The sequence below is a fragment of the Protopterus annectens genome, chromosome 3.part0 (assembly GCF_019279795.1).
Source record: "Protopterus annectens isolate FY-2018-M chromosome 3.part0, PAN1.0, whole genome shotgun sequence".
NCBI lineage: Eukaryota > Metazoa > Chordata > Ceratodontiformes > Protopteridae > Protopterus > Protopterus annectens.
Window position 1 is genome coordinate 1,096,623,335 of NC_056731.1, and position 17,442 is coordinate 1,096,640,776.

Here is a 17,442-nt window from a genome sequence, read left to right on the forward strand (position 1 = left end):
CCGGCGAAATGGCTTAGGAGAAGCGTCATCGGCAGTTTTGGACCTCAACGGCAGGTCTCTGTCTTTTTCTTTGCGTTTTTTTAGGAATTCCGGTAGTCGGATTGCTAACCGATGACATTTCTGGATAATTAAAGCGTGAGCCAAAATATTTAGAAGCAAAAATGTACCGACATTTGATAGTGCGTTGATTAAATAAAGTACAAAACCAACAGCAAGGTACGTTGTAGTCAGGGCCTAGGCGAGGAATACAGTACAAATGAAAATCCTTATGAGGTATTTGCTTCTCATAAGTAATGCAATTATTAACTTTTACTGACATCGGTAAGGAGCAAGAAAAAGTTTCCCCAACAGGGTACTTAGCTTTTTAGTTAAAGACTTCGGATCTGAAACTCAAAAACGAAAATTTCAGGAGTTGGCCGACAGGCACTTGCAAACTGCTTTGGGCACAGCGCGGCAAGAAAGACTGATGTAATGGCATCGGCTGCATGTTTTATACCCCTGACGACTTGACGTCATGGAAGAAGGGACAGCAACCGACGCAGGACCCAAGACTTTGTTAATCAGGCCGACTGAGGGCAACCTGCCAGCAGATTACCCAAATGTAATGACTGCAACAGTGAAACATGAAGAACATCAAGATAATTCGTCCCTTCTGGCTCTTTCTAAGGCTTAGTAAGGACTGTTGATGGTCACAGGTGGAGAGGAAAGTTCAAGGTGGTTGATAGTTATTTGGTAAGGGCCCAGATAAGTAATTGAAGTTTAGAGCTGTTGCAGCAAACTGTATGACATACTTTGCTAACCAACATCCCTGTCTCGACCTATTCTCTCGGGTGGATGACATATTACTGGGACAGACATTGCAGAAAGCCATTTATTTGCTTGTTAATGACCATAATTGCCTGTGATGATGTTAATGACTGCATTGCTAAACAAGGGCATTTTCAGCAGAGGCCCAAAGGGTAAAGATCTTCCAACAGAAACAGTACTTAGCATAAGTAAATTAAAATTAAAAGTTTTAAATAGAATATGCAATAGGCAGCTATGTGTACATAAACTGTAATTAAGTAAAGGAACTCATTTCTTTTTTAGTACATGACCCACTAGCAATGCAGTCAGATACATCTACACACAAAGACAGAAACAACCCTCCCCTCCCCCATTTGTAGGCTTAATTCATTTTAATGTCATTCTGGCTTGGTTTTTATATGTGCTATAAGGATTTATTTGAAAATACATACTTTGGTCCTGCATCTATGTATGCAAAAAATGAGCCACAGTTCTAATGGGATTTATTTGGACAAGGAAAACTAAGGTAATATATAAATAATAAATTAAGTAACAACAGACGCGTTCCAAGTAATAAAATGAACGGTTGTTGTCTTTGCTGAACTCGGATAAGAAGAATTCCTTGATTTTTTTTTAAATTGCTGACTGACAAGTACAGGGCTACAAAAATATCTATATTATCAGTCACACTGAGCAAAAATGAAGCAAACAGACTAATGCTGTCATTATTACTGTTGTGTTTTAACAGTGCACGGTAACATCCAGGTCTTCTTGAACAAAGATTCTACCACCTCAGTGGCTAAAAGGTAGCATGCATGGCAACAAATCATTCATTGTGTACTAAAAGTTAACTGGGCAGTAGCCATCACTGATCTCTAATTGTATGCTGAACATAGGAGCCCATGTTAGCTTCAAATAAATGTGTACTTTGAGTATATCAGACAGGTATACTTACATTTTCTCCTTTGCAGTCTATCAAGACATAAATGTAAAATTGCTCTGGCCTAATGAACTATTCATAACTTTTATATATCTGAAACATATATTCCGGCAATTTAAGTCAATAGTGGTACTAAAGCATTTTTGAAGTTTATTGTTGAAAATCTTTATCAGGGATGGAAGAGAGGTAGCAATTCTTAAGGGATAGTTTGGAATCTACATTCATTACAGGCAATGATGATAATGAGTGTTTCATTTCTCTTGCTGTCCAGATGAAATTTCTAGAAATTTCTGTTTAGTTACTGCTGTATATGTATTTCCACTTCTGGAAAAGATGATCTGCTGTATATCATCTGAAAGTGAAAAAAAAAAAAAACATCATTAGCAATTTTTCTTCTTTCAGCTGCTCCCATTAGGGGTTGCCAAAGTGGTTCATCTGTTTCCATTTCTCCTTGTCCTCTGCATCTTGCTCTTCTCCCAATATACTCAGCATCCCTCCTCAGCACATCTAAACCACAGCAATCTCACCTCTCTGGCTTTGTCTCCAAACCATCCAACATCTTGTCCATCCTCGTCACACCGAATGCAATTATGCTGAATAATTATAGGTAGGTGATTTTTAGTAATATTGATTAAGATATTTCCCTGAATGTATACAGAGTATGTTAAGTAATGCTAGTTTACAACAATTTGTTTTCCTGCCAACTCAAAAAGTGGTGCTTCTACATCCAGCTGCATTACTGAATTGATGGTTATTTCCAGTGCTGACTCTGGAGGAGAATCCTACACAATCGGGACTGAGTGAAATATTATGAAGATAATTATTATAACATTATGAATACAATTTAAAAACTATTATACACGAGGTAAGTTCTTTTCAACTCTTGTTTATTAGTCCTCTTGTTTATTAGCCCTAGGAGGACAAGACTGACAGACCACGATGCTTTACCAGAAATGCCCATCTGTCTTCCCTGGGTTTCAGGCTTCTGGCAAAGGCTCTTGCCTCTCCCATAGTGCCTTTTTTAGGCAACGTCACAAGAACAAAATTACCAATGTGAAAAATTCTTCTAAATGAAATTTAAAGGTCATGCTGCTAAACGCTAGGAGTCTTAACATGAAACTGCACTCATTGCAAGCATTCCTCACCCTGGAAAGGCTGACATTGGTGCAGTCACTGAAACCTGGTTCAAAGCTGTGGAAAGCACCCCAGCCTTACCAGGTTATTTGTCCAACCATACTTTCAGACCGCAAACTGAGGGCTATAAAGCCAAAGGAGGTGGAGTTTCAATATTTATCAAAGACATACACACCTCCAGGCTGGTCAAACAGTATGACGCACAGGAGGCACTCCAGGTGCAGTTAACTGTTGACAAAACACCTATTCAAATAACAGCTAGCTACAGACCCCCAACCAGGACTCAGGAGGCCCACTCCACCTATCTGGAGTTACTTGAATCCATCAAGATTCTACCCTCTGCCCTGATCCTGGATTACTTTAACTACCCAACAATAGAGTGGAAGACCGATTCTAGCTCAAACATGAACATCCAGAAATTCCTCGACTTCGTCAATGCCAATGCATTGGATCAGCTGGTCGACACCCCCACAAGAGGTGAATATTTCCTGGACCTGGTACTAACCAACATGAGTAGCCACTGTAGCACTCCTACAGTGTCATTCCCCTTGGTAAGATCCGACTGTAAAGCAATCACTTTCAAAGTCACCATCTTCACTCACCCCCCCCCCCCCTCCCTGCCAGGGACGAACAAAAAAACTTTTCCAAAGCTGACTACAACCTCCTGAGAGCAAAGCAGCTTCACAGCCACCATCCCTTCAGGTGGAACAAGCACAAATGTCCAAGCCTACAGCAAAAAACTATATCATCACCTATAGAGCTGCATGGACTCAACAATAACTGACAGAACCAAATCATCTTCCTCAAACAAGAGTAAACCTGTCTGGTGGACAGCAAACAAGACTCTATAATAAAAAGACAAAATTGTTGCCCAGGACGAAGAAGGAGCAGGTGCCAAGTTGGAAGCAATCTCGCCTTTGTCTAAATAATCAAATAAGGTCACTGGTGAAATCATCTACGGCTAACTTCGAGTCCAAATTGTCCACATCCACTAAGGATAATCACAAGGCCTTCTTTGCATACATCCGCAATCTCAAAGGTAACTCCCAAATCTGCTCTGAACTGATGGTCAAGAATACCACATACACAAACACCATAGATATAGCCAACTTACTAACAGACAAGTTCAATGAAAATTTCACCCCCCCCCCACCCCACCCCACCCCCCATCAGTAAACCAGGGCATCCCCAGCACCTGCCCCCCCCCTCATCAACAGGGAGTAGGTTATTAATGCCCTCTCAAAGGCAAAAATACAGCCTCCATGGGACGCGACAACATGCCTGGCTGTGTCCTACATAAACTCGGGCTAGAGCTCTCAGCACCCTATTCAACCAAAGCCTGTGCATCAGCCTTGCCCCAGCAGAAAGGAGGACAGCCACTGTCATCCCTCTATACAAAGGTGGAGCGTCCACCGACCCAGGCAATTATAAGCCCATCAGCCTAACTAGCCTGATCTACAAGGTCATGGAATGCATTATCATGGACCTTACAAACAAGGACACTGGCAAATCCAAATACTTAATCCCACACAGTTTTTTTTTGACAAAGGGAGATCATGTCTGTTAAAGTTGGTTACCTTCCTCGAAACAGTCATCAAAAAGTACAGTTTTGTACCTACCATAAATGTAGATGTTCGAAGATCCACATTGCTGCAGTCCTTACACTTGGGTAGTCCGCTGTCCTCGGTCGGCCCAAATATCAAAGTATAAGGCTGACGTCGGTCAAGGCGCATTAGACTGACATCAGGACGTCAGGGTACAAATGCGCATGACCGACGTCATATCCTCAGTCTTTTCTTGCCCCAGATGTCAGAAGACCCTAACAAGAAAGGTCAAAAACCCAAAGACAACAAACAAACAACCAACCACCCTGGCACTAATAATATGTACAATATACACAAAATTTACAATCCAACCCACACAACCGCCTCTAACTACAGTGGGGAAGGAGGGAGGGTAAATTGGACTGCAGCAATGTGGATCTTCGAACATCTACATTTATGGTAGGTACAAAACTGTACTATGTTCTTCATCTCACATTGCTGCAGTCCTTACACTTGGGTAGAATCCCAAAGCAGAGGTAAGGGAGGATGGCACAACTATAAAGAAGCAGGAGCTGCCAAAATGCCCTGTAAAATAGCAGTGGCAAAACCAGCCCTAGATTTAGAGTAAAGTGGAAGGTGATAATGCTTAGAGAAAGTATGCACTGAACTCCAGGTAGCTGCCTCCAAGATATCCTTAGTTGCCACCCCCCTTAAAAAAGCTGTTGACGTGGCAGTAGCCCTGGTGGAATGAGGCCTAATCCCAGCTGGAACCTCCTTGCCATGATGGGAATAACAGAAAGCAATGCAAAACCCAATCCACCTAGAAATAGTTTGTTTTGACACAGGCTTGCCCTGAGAACTCAAAGCAAAAGAAACAAATAACTGCTGAGACTGCCTGAACCCTTTAGTTCTGCTCAAATAATATCGCAACTGCCTGTGTATATCCAAAGTGTGCAAAATCTTTTCCCCTTTATTTTGGGGGTTTGCATAAAAGGTAGGCAAATGAATAGTTTGGTTTAAAGCCACACTAGAAACCACTTTAGGCATAAAGGAAGGATTAGTACGTAAAGATACCCTATCCTTATGGAAAATTAAGAAAGGCTCAACTGCCATAAGGGCCTGTAATTCAGAAACCCTTCTCGCAGAAGTAATGGCTAACAAAAAGGCAGTCTTCCATGATAAATATTTCAACTCAGCAGTAGCTGCAGGCTCAAAAGGTTGTAGAGTGAGTTTCTCCAACACAAAATTGAGATCCCAAGCAGGAGTAGGAGCTCTTCGTGGGGGTCTTATATTCTTTGCCCCTCTAAGGAATTGCTTAAACAAAGGATGAGAAAACAATGGTGGGTCACAATCATAGTGAGCAGAAAGTGCTGCAGCATGAATCTTAATAGAAGAGAAGGACAAACCTTTGTCCAGTAACTCAGTAAGATATTGAAGAGCCACACTTAAATTAGGCTTAGAAACATCAAATGCTTTTGCTGCACTCCAAAACAAAAATCTCTTCCATTTATCTGCGTACACTTTCCTTGTACTAGGCCTTCTGGCCTCCAAAATAACATTCAAAACTTGCTGTGGAAGCTGAAACCCTCCAGGGTTTAAAACAGAATATGCCAGGCTGTCAGGTGAAGAGAGTGAAGTTTGACATTGAGTAAATGACTGTTCTCCTGAGACAGTAGGTGTGGAATCAAAGGTAAGGGCCATGGAGGCTTCCGTACCAGACTTCTCAGTAGTGGGTAATCTGGAGCTATTAAAATCATCCTTGGTTTGTCCTGTCTGACCTTCAAAAGTACCTTTGGGAGGAGAGGCAGAGGTGGAAAGGCATACACATGAAGATTGCTCCAATTGAATGAAAGAGCATCCACTTTCCAGGCTGTGGGATGAAAACTTTTTGTGCAAAACTTTGGCAGCTGGAAGTTTAGTGGAGAAGCGAACAGATCTATGTCTGGAGTTCCCCATGACACTGTCAATTTCTGAAAAACTTGAGGATCCAATTTCCACTCGTGGGGATCCATTATTTGTCTGCTCAACACATCTGCTAAGGAGTTCTGTGCCCTCGGCAGAAACCTTGCCTGAAGATTTAGCTGTAAACTGAGAGCAGTCTCCCACAAAATCATTGCTTGTCTGCACAGAGGATAAGAATGTGTTCCCCCTTGCTTGTTGATGTACCACATGACAGTTGTGTTGTCTGTTAGAATCAACACCTGCCCTGGAAGAAGTAAATCCTTGAAAGCTATTAATGCAAATTGGACTGCTAACATCTCCTTCAGATTGATATGTAGATGTAGAAGTCTGGCAGGCCACTTGTCTTGTATCCACTTTCCATTTAGATGAGCTCCCCAAGCTTTGTCTGAGGCATCTGTCGTTAGAATCTGACTCGCCTCTGGCCGGGTCACAGAGAGTCCCTTGTTTAGGTGACATTCCTGAGCCCACCACAAAAATTCCTTTTGAATGCAAGGTATTATCTGAATGACAGTGTCCATATACTGGCAGTGCTGTGTCCATACATTTTTGAGATACCATTGTAGCTTCCTCATATGCAGTTTGGCATTGGGAAGCACCAGAATACAAGAAGCCATGAACCCCAAGGCTTGAAGGACTGTCCTTGCAGTCAGCCTGGACTGATGAGACAAATGATGGAAGTAAAGAGAAAGATTCTGTTGTTTGTCCGGGGTCAAAAAGGCCATCTGGGATGCTGTATTCAGTCTCACACCCAGAAAGCACATTTCCTGAGAGGGTACTAGACTGGACTTTATTTCGTTCACAGAATACCCCAGGCATCTTAGCACTGCTATCACATAATGTAGATGATGAAGAAGTTCGTCCTTCCCTTGAGCCAGAATCAGGCAATCGTCCAAATAAGGATAGATCTGTATTCCTTTTAGCCTGAAGAAAGCTATCACTGGAGCCAGAACCTTCGTGAACACTCTGGGCAGTAGATAAGCCAAAGGGCAATGCAGAGAACTGATAATGAGAAGTCCCAGCCCAAAAACGTAGATACTTCCTGCAACTTAGCCTGATAGGAACATGAAGGTAAGCCTCCTTGAGATCCAGAGTCACCATCCAGTGATCTTTGCCCAGCAGAGGTAAAAGCTGTTGTAACGTCAACATTTTGAACTTGGGAATGTCCAGATAAGTGTTGAGGATGGATAAATCCAAAATTGGTCTCCACGTGTTCCCCTTCTTTGGTACTAGGAACAGGCGAGAATAAAATCCTAGGCCCACTTCTGACAGAGGGACCGGTTGTATGGCCCCTATTTGGAGCAGCAGAGAAATTTGTTTGCGAGCCTCTATTCTTTGCTGAGGAGGAACGTCTGGCATGCCTTTGAAAGGAGGCAAGGTATGGAAATAAAACCTGTAACCTCGGTGTATGATATCCAATACCCATCTGTCTTGGGTAATTATACTCCAATTTTCCTTGAAAAGTGCCAACCTTCCTCCCAAAGGTGCTGCCAGACGAGAAGGCTCTGGCAGCTGAAAAGGTAGGTCATTGGGTCTGTTTACGAAAGGACTGACCCCTACCCTCACCAGAAGACTGTGCAGGTGAACTCCCTGTTCTAGGCCTGAAAGAGCCCTGAGCTCTGCCCCTACCACGTCTAGACCTACCCCTAGACTGGGAATCATAAGAAGGATACGTCCACCCCTTGGTAGGCCAATTTCTGCTAAATTTCGGAGGCTGAACCTGCAAAAAATCTTTAACAGTCTGCATAGACTTAGCCTTGTCTTCCATTTTCTTTAAGACTGCCTCAACAGGTGAACCAAACAACACATCAGATTGTAAAGGAGCATCCAAAATCCTTGTCTTAACATGTTCAGATAAATTCTGATCCCTCAGCCAGGCGTGCCTGCGAAGAACTGACCCAGTGGCAGCCACCCTAGACGAAGCCTGTACAGCATCAAAACCACATTGCAAAGAATGCTTACCCACTTGTTCAGAGACATGTACCAAATCTTGTAACTCTTTACACTCAATACCTTCCGCCAGAGCATCTACCTTAGACTTCAACTGAGAAAGTAGATAGTTTTGGTATTTCAACATGTGAAACTGGCAATTCAGAGCCCTCATAGCTAGGGTGGAAGAAGTATAGACTTTCTTTCCTCACCTATCCAACGCCCTGGCCTCTTTATCTGGAGGAACCGGATTTTTAACAACAGAAGCCTTAACCCCCTTAGGCCCCTGACTGACAGTTTCTGGGTCCGCCCTAGGACTCTTAAACAGATACTTATGAGCTTCAGGCACCCTATAGTACCTATCCGGTTTAACAGGAGCAGGAGGCAAAGAATCAGGATTAAGAGAAGCCTCTGCAAACACATCCTCCACAACATCCAGAACAGGAGGTATAGCCAAAGGCCTATGCTGGGGTAAAAACAAAAATTCCCTAAGCCTTTTCCTGGAATCAGAGAAGTCCTGACCTTCCCACTTAAAATGCTCCCTCATGGAATGAAGAGTCTCTGAAAAAGAAAAATCCTCAGGAGGAGAAGCAGAAGGGGTAGAATCATCCACATCCGAATAAGGAGAATACTCCTGCAAGTCTTCAGCCGAAGACTCTGAAACATCTGAAGCCTGCTCAAAACTCCCCAACTCAGGTTCCACCCTAGGCCTCTTATCAGGAGGGGGCAAAGAACCTCTAATCAAAGAAATCAAATCTTCTGCCATTTTAAGCATATGCTTCTTGGGCACACATCCTGAAGAACTAGGAGTGACCCCAACTGAAGCCAAACCTGGCCTGCCTCTGGGAGAAGCCTTGGAAACAGAAGGAGAAGGCCTAACCACCCTAGGAAGGGAGGGGAGTACAGCAACCTGAGAAGCCCCTTCAGCCTGACCTGCCTCCTGAGAGGCCACATCCTGCAATAACAAGGTCTCCCCCTGGGACTCCAGAGAAACCTCCGGTGGAACCGCCGGCTCCACCGACACCTCTAAAGAACCGGCGTCCGTGCGACGACTCATCTTGCCTGGACTTAGCTGCTTTATCCTTGCGCTTCTTGAAGCGGGCGTCGGAGCATCCGGCGGCATATTGTAATTGCACCGCTTCGAAGACTAACCTGGCACAGTCTAACCTTCTCTTAATAGTGCGCTTATTGAATCTAGCACAAAGCGACACCCAACAACGTCGTGCTCAGGCCCTAAGCAAGGAATACGCAAAGTATGATAATCTCTATGCGGTATCTGTTTCCCACAAGAAATACAGTTATTCACTTTTCTGACATCCGGTAAACCACTGAGGCAAGAAAAACTAAAATATTCCCAACGGGTACTTAGCCAACTTTGACTCGGTCTGAAACTCCGAATTCGAAAAATTTCAGAACGCCGAACGGCACTTGCAACGCTGCTTCTGCATCGGACCATGCGGCAAAAAAGACTGAGGATATGACGTCGGTCATGCGCATTTGTACCCTGACGTCCTGATGTCAGTCTAATGCGCCTTGACCGACGTCAGCCTTATACTTTGATATTCGGGCCGACCGAGGACAGCGGACTACCCAAGTGTAAGGACTGCAGCAATGTGAGATGAAGAACATCCATGGATGAGGGGAAGACAGTGCATACCGCCTACCCTGACCTAGCCAAAGCCTTCAACCCTTTTACCCACTTGGGCATAATAGATAAACTCTCCCAGCTAGGCATCAACCCATATGTTATCAACTGTCTCACGGATAGAACCTACTCAGTCAAAATAGGGGAAGCCACCTCTAGTAGTAGACCCGTAACAAGTGGCGTACCCCAAGGATCGCCTTGGGGCCTCTACTGTTTGGAATATACTTTTCTGAGGTGCAAGTCAAAACCATTAGTCTGTGGCTGACCAAGTTTGCAGATGACTGCAAGCTGGGCGTTGTCATAAATTCCCGTAGTGGTGTGAACACCCTCCAAGATGGCCTTACCCAAACTACCACAAGCATGGCCTCAAACTGAATGCCAAGAAATGCATCATTATCTCCATTGGGGAAAATGGTGTCCCCACAATCAGTCGTGAGGAACTTGGGCACCCAGGTTTATAGCAACCTGACTTTTGACCACCATGTTGCTTCCGCTGTACGGAAGGCTTGCTACATGGCCCACCTCATAAGTAAAGGTATTTCATCCAGGAACAAGGAGGTCAGAACATCCCTGTACTCCTCCCTTATCAGACCCATTATCTAGTACAATGCCCCTTTCAGCATGTACCTTGCCAAGCACATGCAGCATTTGGAGAGACCACAGAGGTTCCTGACCAGGAAAATCCAGGGTCTCAAACAGCTATCATATACAGATAGGTTAAAAGCCCTGTCCCTCTACTCAGTCTCATACAGACTGCTCAGAGTGACCTGTGTCTAGCATACAAGGCCATCTCAGACTCAGTCTTGATGGAGTTGCTGCATACCTGTAAGTCAAACTCCACTCGCAAACCACATGCAAGGTCTCAACCTAGTCTGTGACATTAACAGAACTTGTAGCTTCTTTCCAAGTTATCAGATTGCTCAAGAAGGTGAGGCATACACAATTGCTGAAAATTTAACAAAACCCTGTATTAAAGATATAATATCTTGCAAACTTGGTGAGAAATATATTAAATAAATTGACAGTGTACCAGTCTCTGATACCACAGTCATGAGAAGTATTTATGAAATGGTACTATTTTGTGAAAATGAAATAATATGCCCTTTAAAGTCTTCTCCACATGGTTTTACCATATAATTGGATGAATCCGCAGATGTTGCCAGTTTAGCTATTTTGATTGTATTGGTTCACTACTTCTAATTCCACAATCCAAGAGGACATGCTTTTTTGCAAACCTCTCATAGAGAGAAATACCATAGAAAAAAGTTTTAAACTCATTAATACGTACATACAGGAACACAAAATAAATTGGGTTCGTGTTCACACATTTGTACAGCTGGGGGGAAATCCTTATTAGGTCCAGTGAAAGGAGCAATATCATGAATAACAGCAATAGCTCCACACAATGAACATTCTCATTGCTGTCTTCATCATGCGCTCATAATGAACCATATGCCGAAAAATTTAAAGGAGGTTTTGGATGAAGTAGTACAAATTATAAACTTCATAAAAATGAATTAAATTCAAGATTATTTGCTTTATACGAAAAATTATCTAGCAAACAAAAAAACTTATTATTACATGCATAAGTGCAATAGTTTTTGCAAGGTAAAATCTTGAATCGATTTTTTTCAGTAAAAAGATGAAATAAGAACAGAAACATGCGTATGCTCCAAATTTAGATAATGAAATATGGTTGCAATTTATGGCTTACCTAGCAGATATGTTTTCAGTTCTAAATGAATTTACTTTACCCTTTCAAGGACTTAAGGTGCACATAATTAAAATCAATGAAAAAGTTAATGCACCACTCTTAAAATTAGATATGTGGGCATCATATATAAAAAGTAATAACGTGCTGTGTTTTGAAAAAAACAATAATTTTCTAATGGAGAATTAATTGAATTTAAATGAAAATTTGAAAGAGACCATATTAGAACACATTTCCCAGTTGAAATATGCTATAAGAGAGTATTTTCCAGAACAAACCAAGTCATATGACTAGATTAAAAATCCATTTCACTATTACAATAAAACTGATAATTTGTTACCGAAGGAAAGGGAAAAATTAATTGACATTTCAACAGATTCAACATTAAATTCAAAATACGAACAAGAAGAAATTCTTGATTTTTGGTTACAAATTTACACATAATATCCTGAAATATCTAAGAAAGCCATAAAAATCTTAATGCCTCTCATTACAACTTACTTGTATGAAAAATAATTTTCTACTTACATAGGAACGAAAACAAAATACAGGAATAGATTGGATGCCAAATATTAAATGTGTTTATAGACAGCAACAATAGAACCAGATTTTAATATTTCATGTAAAAAATGCTAGCACATCCCAGTCATTAAAATATATGTAATTATTCCTTATATATTCTATGCTATATTTTTATCACAAATGTTGTTTGCAATTTTTAATTGTTCTTTAATTGTTCATTAAAAGAATATGACAAGGTAATTATAATTTTCTTTTTTTTAATTTTTTTTACATAAAACTGGCATGTTTCCAATGATTTTTTAACATTTTTTTTAATTCTGGGAGAGGACAAGGTTCCACAAAAATTTTTAATAATCTGAAGGATTCCGTGAACTGACAGTCTGAAGATCACTGGGTTAGAGAATCCCTTAGTATAGTGGCTAAAAACTAAACCTCTAGCCAAAGCAGAATTTAGAATCTCAGTTTTAACATCTGGAAGGTTCTGAAAGTGCAGCTAGGAAAACCTCATCAGAATAGTACCAGTGGCCATAGCCCTGAAAGAAGTATCAATTGAGTCTTAAACACACTGTAAAAAAATGAGTAGTGATATGTTCAACAAAAAAAATAAATAAATTTACAGCATATTTTTCTTCACACAAGGAAACTGTAGACAAAACATTCCTCATATTCTACAACTTAGTCAGGACAAACTTTAATATATGACCCTGATAATTCAAAATTCAGAAAATCAAAGTTGCAGAAGCATACATTATCCCCATACTTACTAATAACCCTCACATCCTTATCAGAAAGAGTAGGACTGAAAATTAACTAAATGTTCAGAAGCAGTATATAGCTGCTGGGTGAAGTCTGGGAAGAGTGTATAAAAACGTGAAAGACTAATGAACTTCATACATCCTGTCTGCCTTTTTAGGGGCAGTTGGCTATCAGAAAAACTGCAGATAGTAACACACACATCCTCTAAAGCAGACAAGACAGGAGAAATGGGTATAGGTTCTGAAAAATTCTTCTACAACTTATACTATTTTACTGAGGGACTGGGAAACCTCAGTGTTTTCTCATTGAAAACACTGGGACATTCTAGCAACAATCAGAGAAAGAAAACATCCACATGCAGAATTAGAAACTGAGCTCTCCTCAGAGTCTGAATCAAAAATCTGAGGTGAAAACCCAGTATCTATCCCTTCATCTTCCATCTTATATCCAGATTCAGAATCCTGAATCCCTCCATGAAAAGAAGTATCCACTTTCTTTTACCGGAAAAGAAGGATCAATAGCCTGAATTAATCCCAGAGCCAAACCCAGTAAATTACTCCTTATGTCCAAAGAAATATGCGGAGGCATAGACACAAGTTTAATTTTCTATTTTTTGTTGACAGGAATAATGGTGTCAAGAGTGATATTAATGGTGGTGGCAGCTTCCCCAGGGATGGAAACATTCTGACAAAACCAGGACAGACAAAAGAGGCTCTCCCTTCCACACTAAGAGGGAAACCAACAGCTGCAGAACCCATGGCTAACCCCCAGTTTATAGTGGAAGTAGGTGCTACACCACAGGGATCTATGGTAAAATATGAATGGTCTAAGGTACAACTAATAGACATAGCAGAGTCAACTACCTGTGGATGACGCATATTGCTAGCCTGCTGTGCTGGCAAAAACAGTTTGTCTAACTTTTTGTTTTTGTGGCTGGAAAAAGGACCGACCACAGGATCAACAGTATGGCCTATGGTCATGCTGAAAATTATGCCTCTTTCCCTGGGAAAATAAGCAGCAAAAGCTTGTAAAAATGTAGTGTTTAAAAGTCATTTTTTCACAAAAATCACAGTAAAAAGCACTTTAAAACATTTAGCCAGCCCAAATAAGTAAAATCAACACAATTTCTCCACAGAAAAAAATTTTTTTTTTAAATACTTTAAACTGCTTTTAAACTGACAGGAAAAAAGAACGCTCTCATTTAAAAGTACAATAGAGTCGTGTGACAGTTCATTAAAATACAAACTCCTAGCTTTAAAATAACTTTCCTGAACAGGAAAGTGCTACCAAACAAAATATTTTTTTAAAATTCAAATTTTTTTTTTTCCACAAAGGGAATTTATCTGTCCAGCAAAGAAACAGCACAAACCAAACATCAATTCTTGAAAACTTCACAGGAGTGTACTCTTCAGCAACAGGAAAGTTCTGAAGGGCTTGACACCCAGACCTCTTCTATTTAGTCAGCTCAGCTCAAGCTGACTGACAGTTTGGATGCATGGAAGGTGCCCTGAAGATATGGAAGCTGGCTGGCTGTTATATCCTTGGCAGGATATAACCCATACAGCTAAGGCTACTGCTGCCGTTATCAATATGATGAGCATCACTGACAATCTAAGGGAAAATGGAGTGCAACCGAACACTGCTAAAGCTGGTGAGTGTTGATGCAGAACGCGTCAACTGGGTTTTTATGAGTACAGCAATGACAGCAGGACATATGAAGGGACAGAGGCAGAAATTAAAATTTGTCTGCCAAGCTGGGTCTAAACAGAGGAACCAGGTAGGAATATCTACTTAATCTATTATTAGCTTTACAGTTAGAAATATTTATCAAAGAAAATAAGAGATTCGCATATTCAGTGATGTAAATGGTGCAGTAATCAAGAAAGGTTTGTTTTATTTGTGGATTATATTATTTTATACTTGCTAAATCCAGAAAAATACTTCAAATAGCAGCACCTTACAGAGTACATGAAAGAGTTAAGCAAAATCTTTGACAGAAACTGCAGGACATGTTAAAAATGAAGGTAATCCAGCAGTCCAAAAGTCTGTGGGCCTCACCAGTGGTGCTGATACCAAAGAAAGATGGTAGCATCAGTTTCTGTGTGGACTAAAGAAAATTTAACAGTCACACTAAGGAAGATGCTTACCCCATGCCCACTCCTTAACTACCATGGGAGGGGGGGGGGTACTGCAGCACATGAAAACTTCACACTGCAAGACTGCTGTGAACACCAGTTTTCATCAGTCTGTCCCATTGTCCTAAGAAGTTGTGGGAAGCAGGGAAATGGATGAAGTCTTGGTTACAAGACAGGAAATGCAAAAAAAAAAAAAAAAAAAAAAAAAAGATACAGAACTTAACCTCCTTACCTCTTCTCCTGGATAAATACTGTGTCGGATTCCTGTGCGCCTGGCTTTGGCACTGCACTTACACAATGGCCCATCATTCATCTGTCGAAACAAAGGAACAAGTTTTGCTTTTATAATCAAATTCCTGAAAATCACTTACAGAAGCAACAGCATAATACCTAGGTATTTGCACTAATGTTCAGAATAAGTGTTGCAACTCCAAACACCAACAAACAATGTAACAGCTGAACACAAAAGGCTGTAGCCCGCAAATGCCACTGCACCAGAAGAACGATGAAACTGTATCGTAAAAACCACTTTAATGGATGATAGAACTGAAAAAAAAACACACAGATAAAAGTAAAGCGCTTTTCGTCCCACTTCATCAACCTGGTTTTCTATGATGTTATTGGTGATATTTTTATATATATATTTTATTCAATTTTTCCTACCCCCCCCCCTTTCATACACACGATGTATACCAGATCTACGAGTCTTATGTATTCAGACACACTGTTTTTGCTTGCTTGATACGGTCTTTACACATTGTTTATATAAATGGTTCAGATGCATTTCTTGGATCAGCTAGTTCCACTACTATAGACTTATCGCCCTCAATGTATATAAGGCACATATCATAGTTTGCAATATTCTTAACAAATTGTTTACTCCATTCATGGTTTTGGTTTACATTAGACTATTACCAGGTTAGACTACCTTCATAGTAACAAAGTTCTTTATTGGGTCAAACTTTTATTTGTTTAAATTAGTTGTTTCATTCGAATTGTGTTTTTTGCCCCTTTTTTTCCCCTTCCCTTTTTCACATGGTATACATGCTAGATTCATGAGTTTTTCTATAGTAAGCTATTGTTTGACAACAGAATTTTGCTTACGGTAAATACCTGTATTTTATATTATATATTTCATATGTATTTATTGGATTTGTATGTCATTACTAAGGACCCAATATTGTTAAGTATATACATGTTTTAAAAAAGATTTTAAAAAGTTTTTAAAAAAGTTCTTAATATTTTACAATTTATAACATTTAAATGTCTCCGACTTCTTCAGTTGTTGTCAGATAAGCATGACATTCAATGTTTCATAGCAAACACAGTTTTTTTAATAGTTTAAACTACTTAACACTTAATTAGTATTAAGTTCAGCTGTGGTGTTTGCAATTGTGGCACCACCCCACCAGGATATATATCTGTAGTTGTTGTATGGTTCTTTGTCTGAAGAAGTCCCACAACTAAGTGGGACGGAAAGTGCTTTACTTTTATCTGTGTGCTTTTTTCATTTCTATCATCCATTAAAGTGTTTTTTACGATACAGTTTCATCGTTCTTCTGGTGCAGTGGCATTTGCGATCTACAGCCTTTTGTGTTCAGCAGAATAAGAGTTGCAACAGACATACAGCACTCGAAACAGAGTCCAAACTGGCACACCATAACGTTCCATGTTTGTAGTCCATCTCGCCCTTCATTCTTACACATGGGTTCGGAGCCAATCCTCGGCTCCGACTCGGCCTTTTTACAAGCTCAAAGTCTTCTAGTTGGCTTGTGGCTAGGTTGGTATCTCATGGTGTACCAGTACAATCCCAGACCTTGTTTGCTGCTAACTAAGAGAAATAATAACAACCATATAGAAAGAATCCAATAATAAAAGGTCTCCAGTGAATGATAACATTTTTCTGTCTCCAGATACTTCCAGGATGGGGGTAGGAGGGTGGGTTCGTAAGAAGGGCGAGATGGACTACAAACATGGAATGTTATGGTGAGTACATAACTTCTTTATGTTCTGTAGTCCTATCTCACCTTCATGCTTACTGATGGGACAGCATCCCTAGCACCTTATTCTTGAGTGGCTCAAGGAAAAACACTCCTGAGTGCCGTGGAACCAAAGGATGCTCTACCCCTGGAGGTCAAATCCAATTTGTAATGAGTAATAAATGTGTGAGGGGTAGCCCAAGTTGCTGCTGCACAGATATTATCAAGTGGGACCCTGGCTTGAAAGGCTGCAGAGGTAGACTGAGATCTCGTAAAATGAGCCTTAATTTTGAAAGTTAAAGGCTTAACATCAGAAGTGTAAATGTAAGCTACACAGCTAGAGACGAAATTATAGAGGGTCACTTTGGAAACTGGTAGACCTAATCTGGAGTCGGAGAAGGA

The 17,442-nt window shown here is 40.7% G+C and overlaps 1 protein-coding gene across 5 annotated transcripts in view; it reads right to left on the reverse strand.

Annotated features, from left to right (window-relative positions):
* The window catches only part of DROSHA (drosha ribonuclease III), a 3,547,421-nt gene that overhangs the window by 2,295,182 nt on the left and 1,234,797 nt on the right, over positions 1–17,442 (reverse strand). For all 5 annotated transcript variants that reach the window (XM_044065333.1, XM_044065331.1, XM_044065329.1 and 2 more), the window contains exon 8: positions 15,294–15,374. In XM_044065333.1, the coding sequence (XP_043921268.1) occupies positions 15,294–15,374 (81 nt within the window). The remainder of the gene's footprint in view (positions 1–15,293; positions 15,375–17,442) is intronic.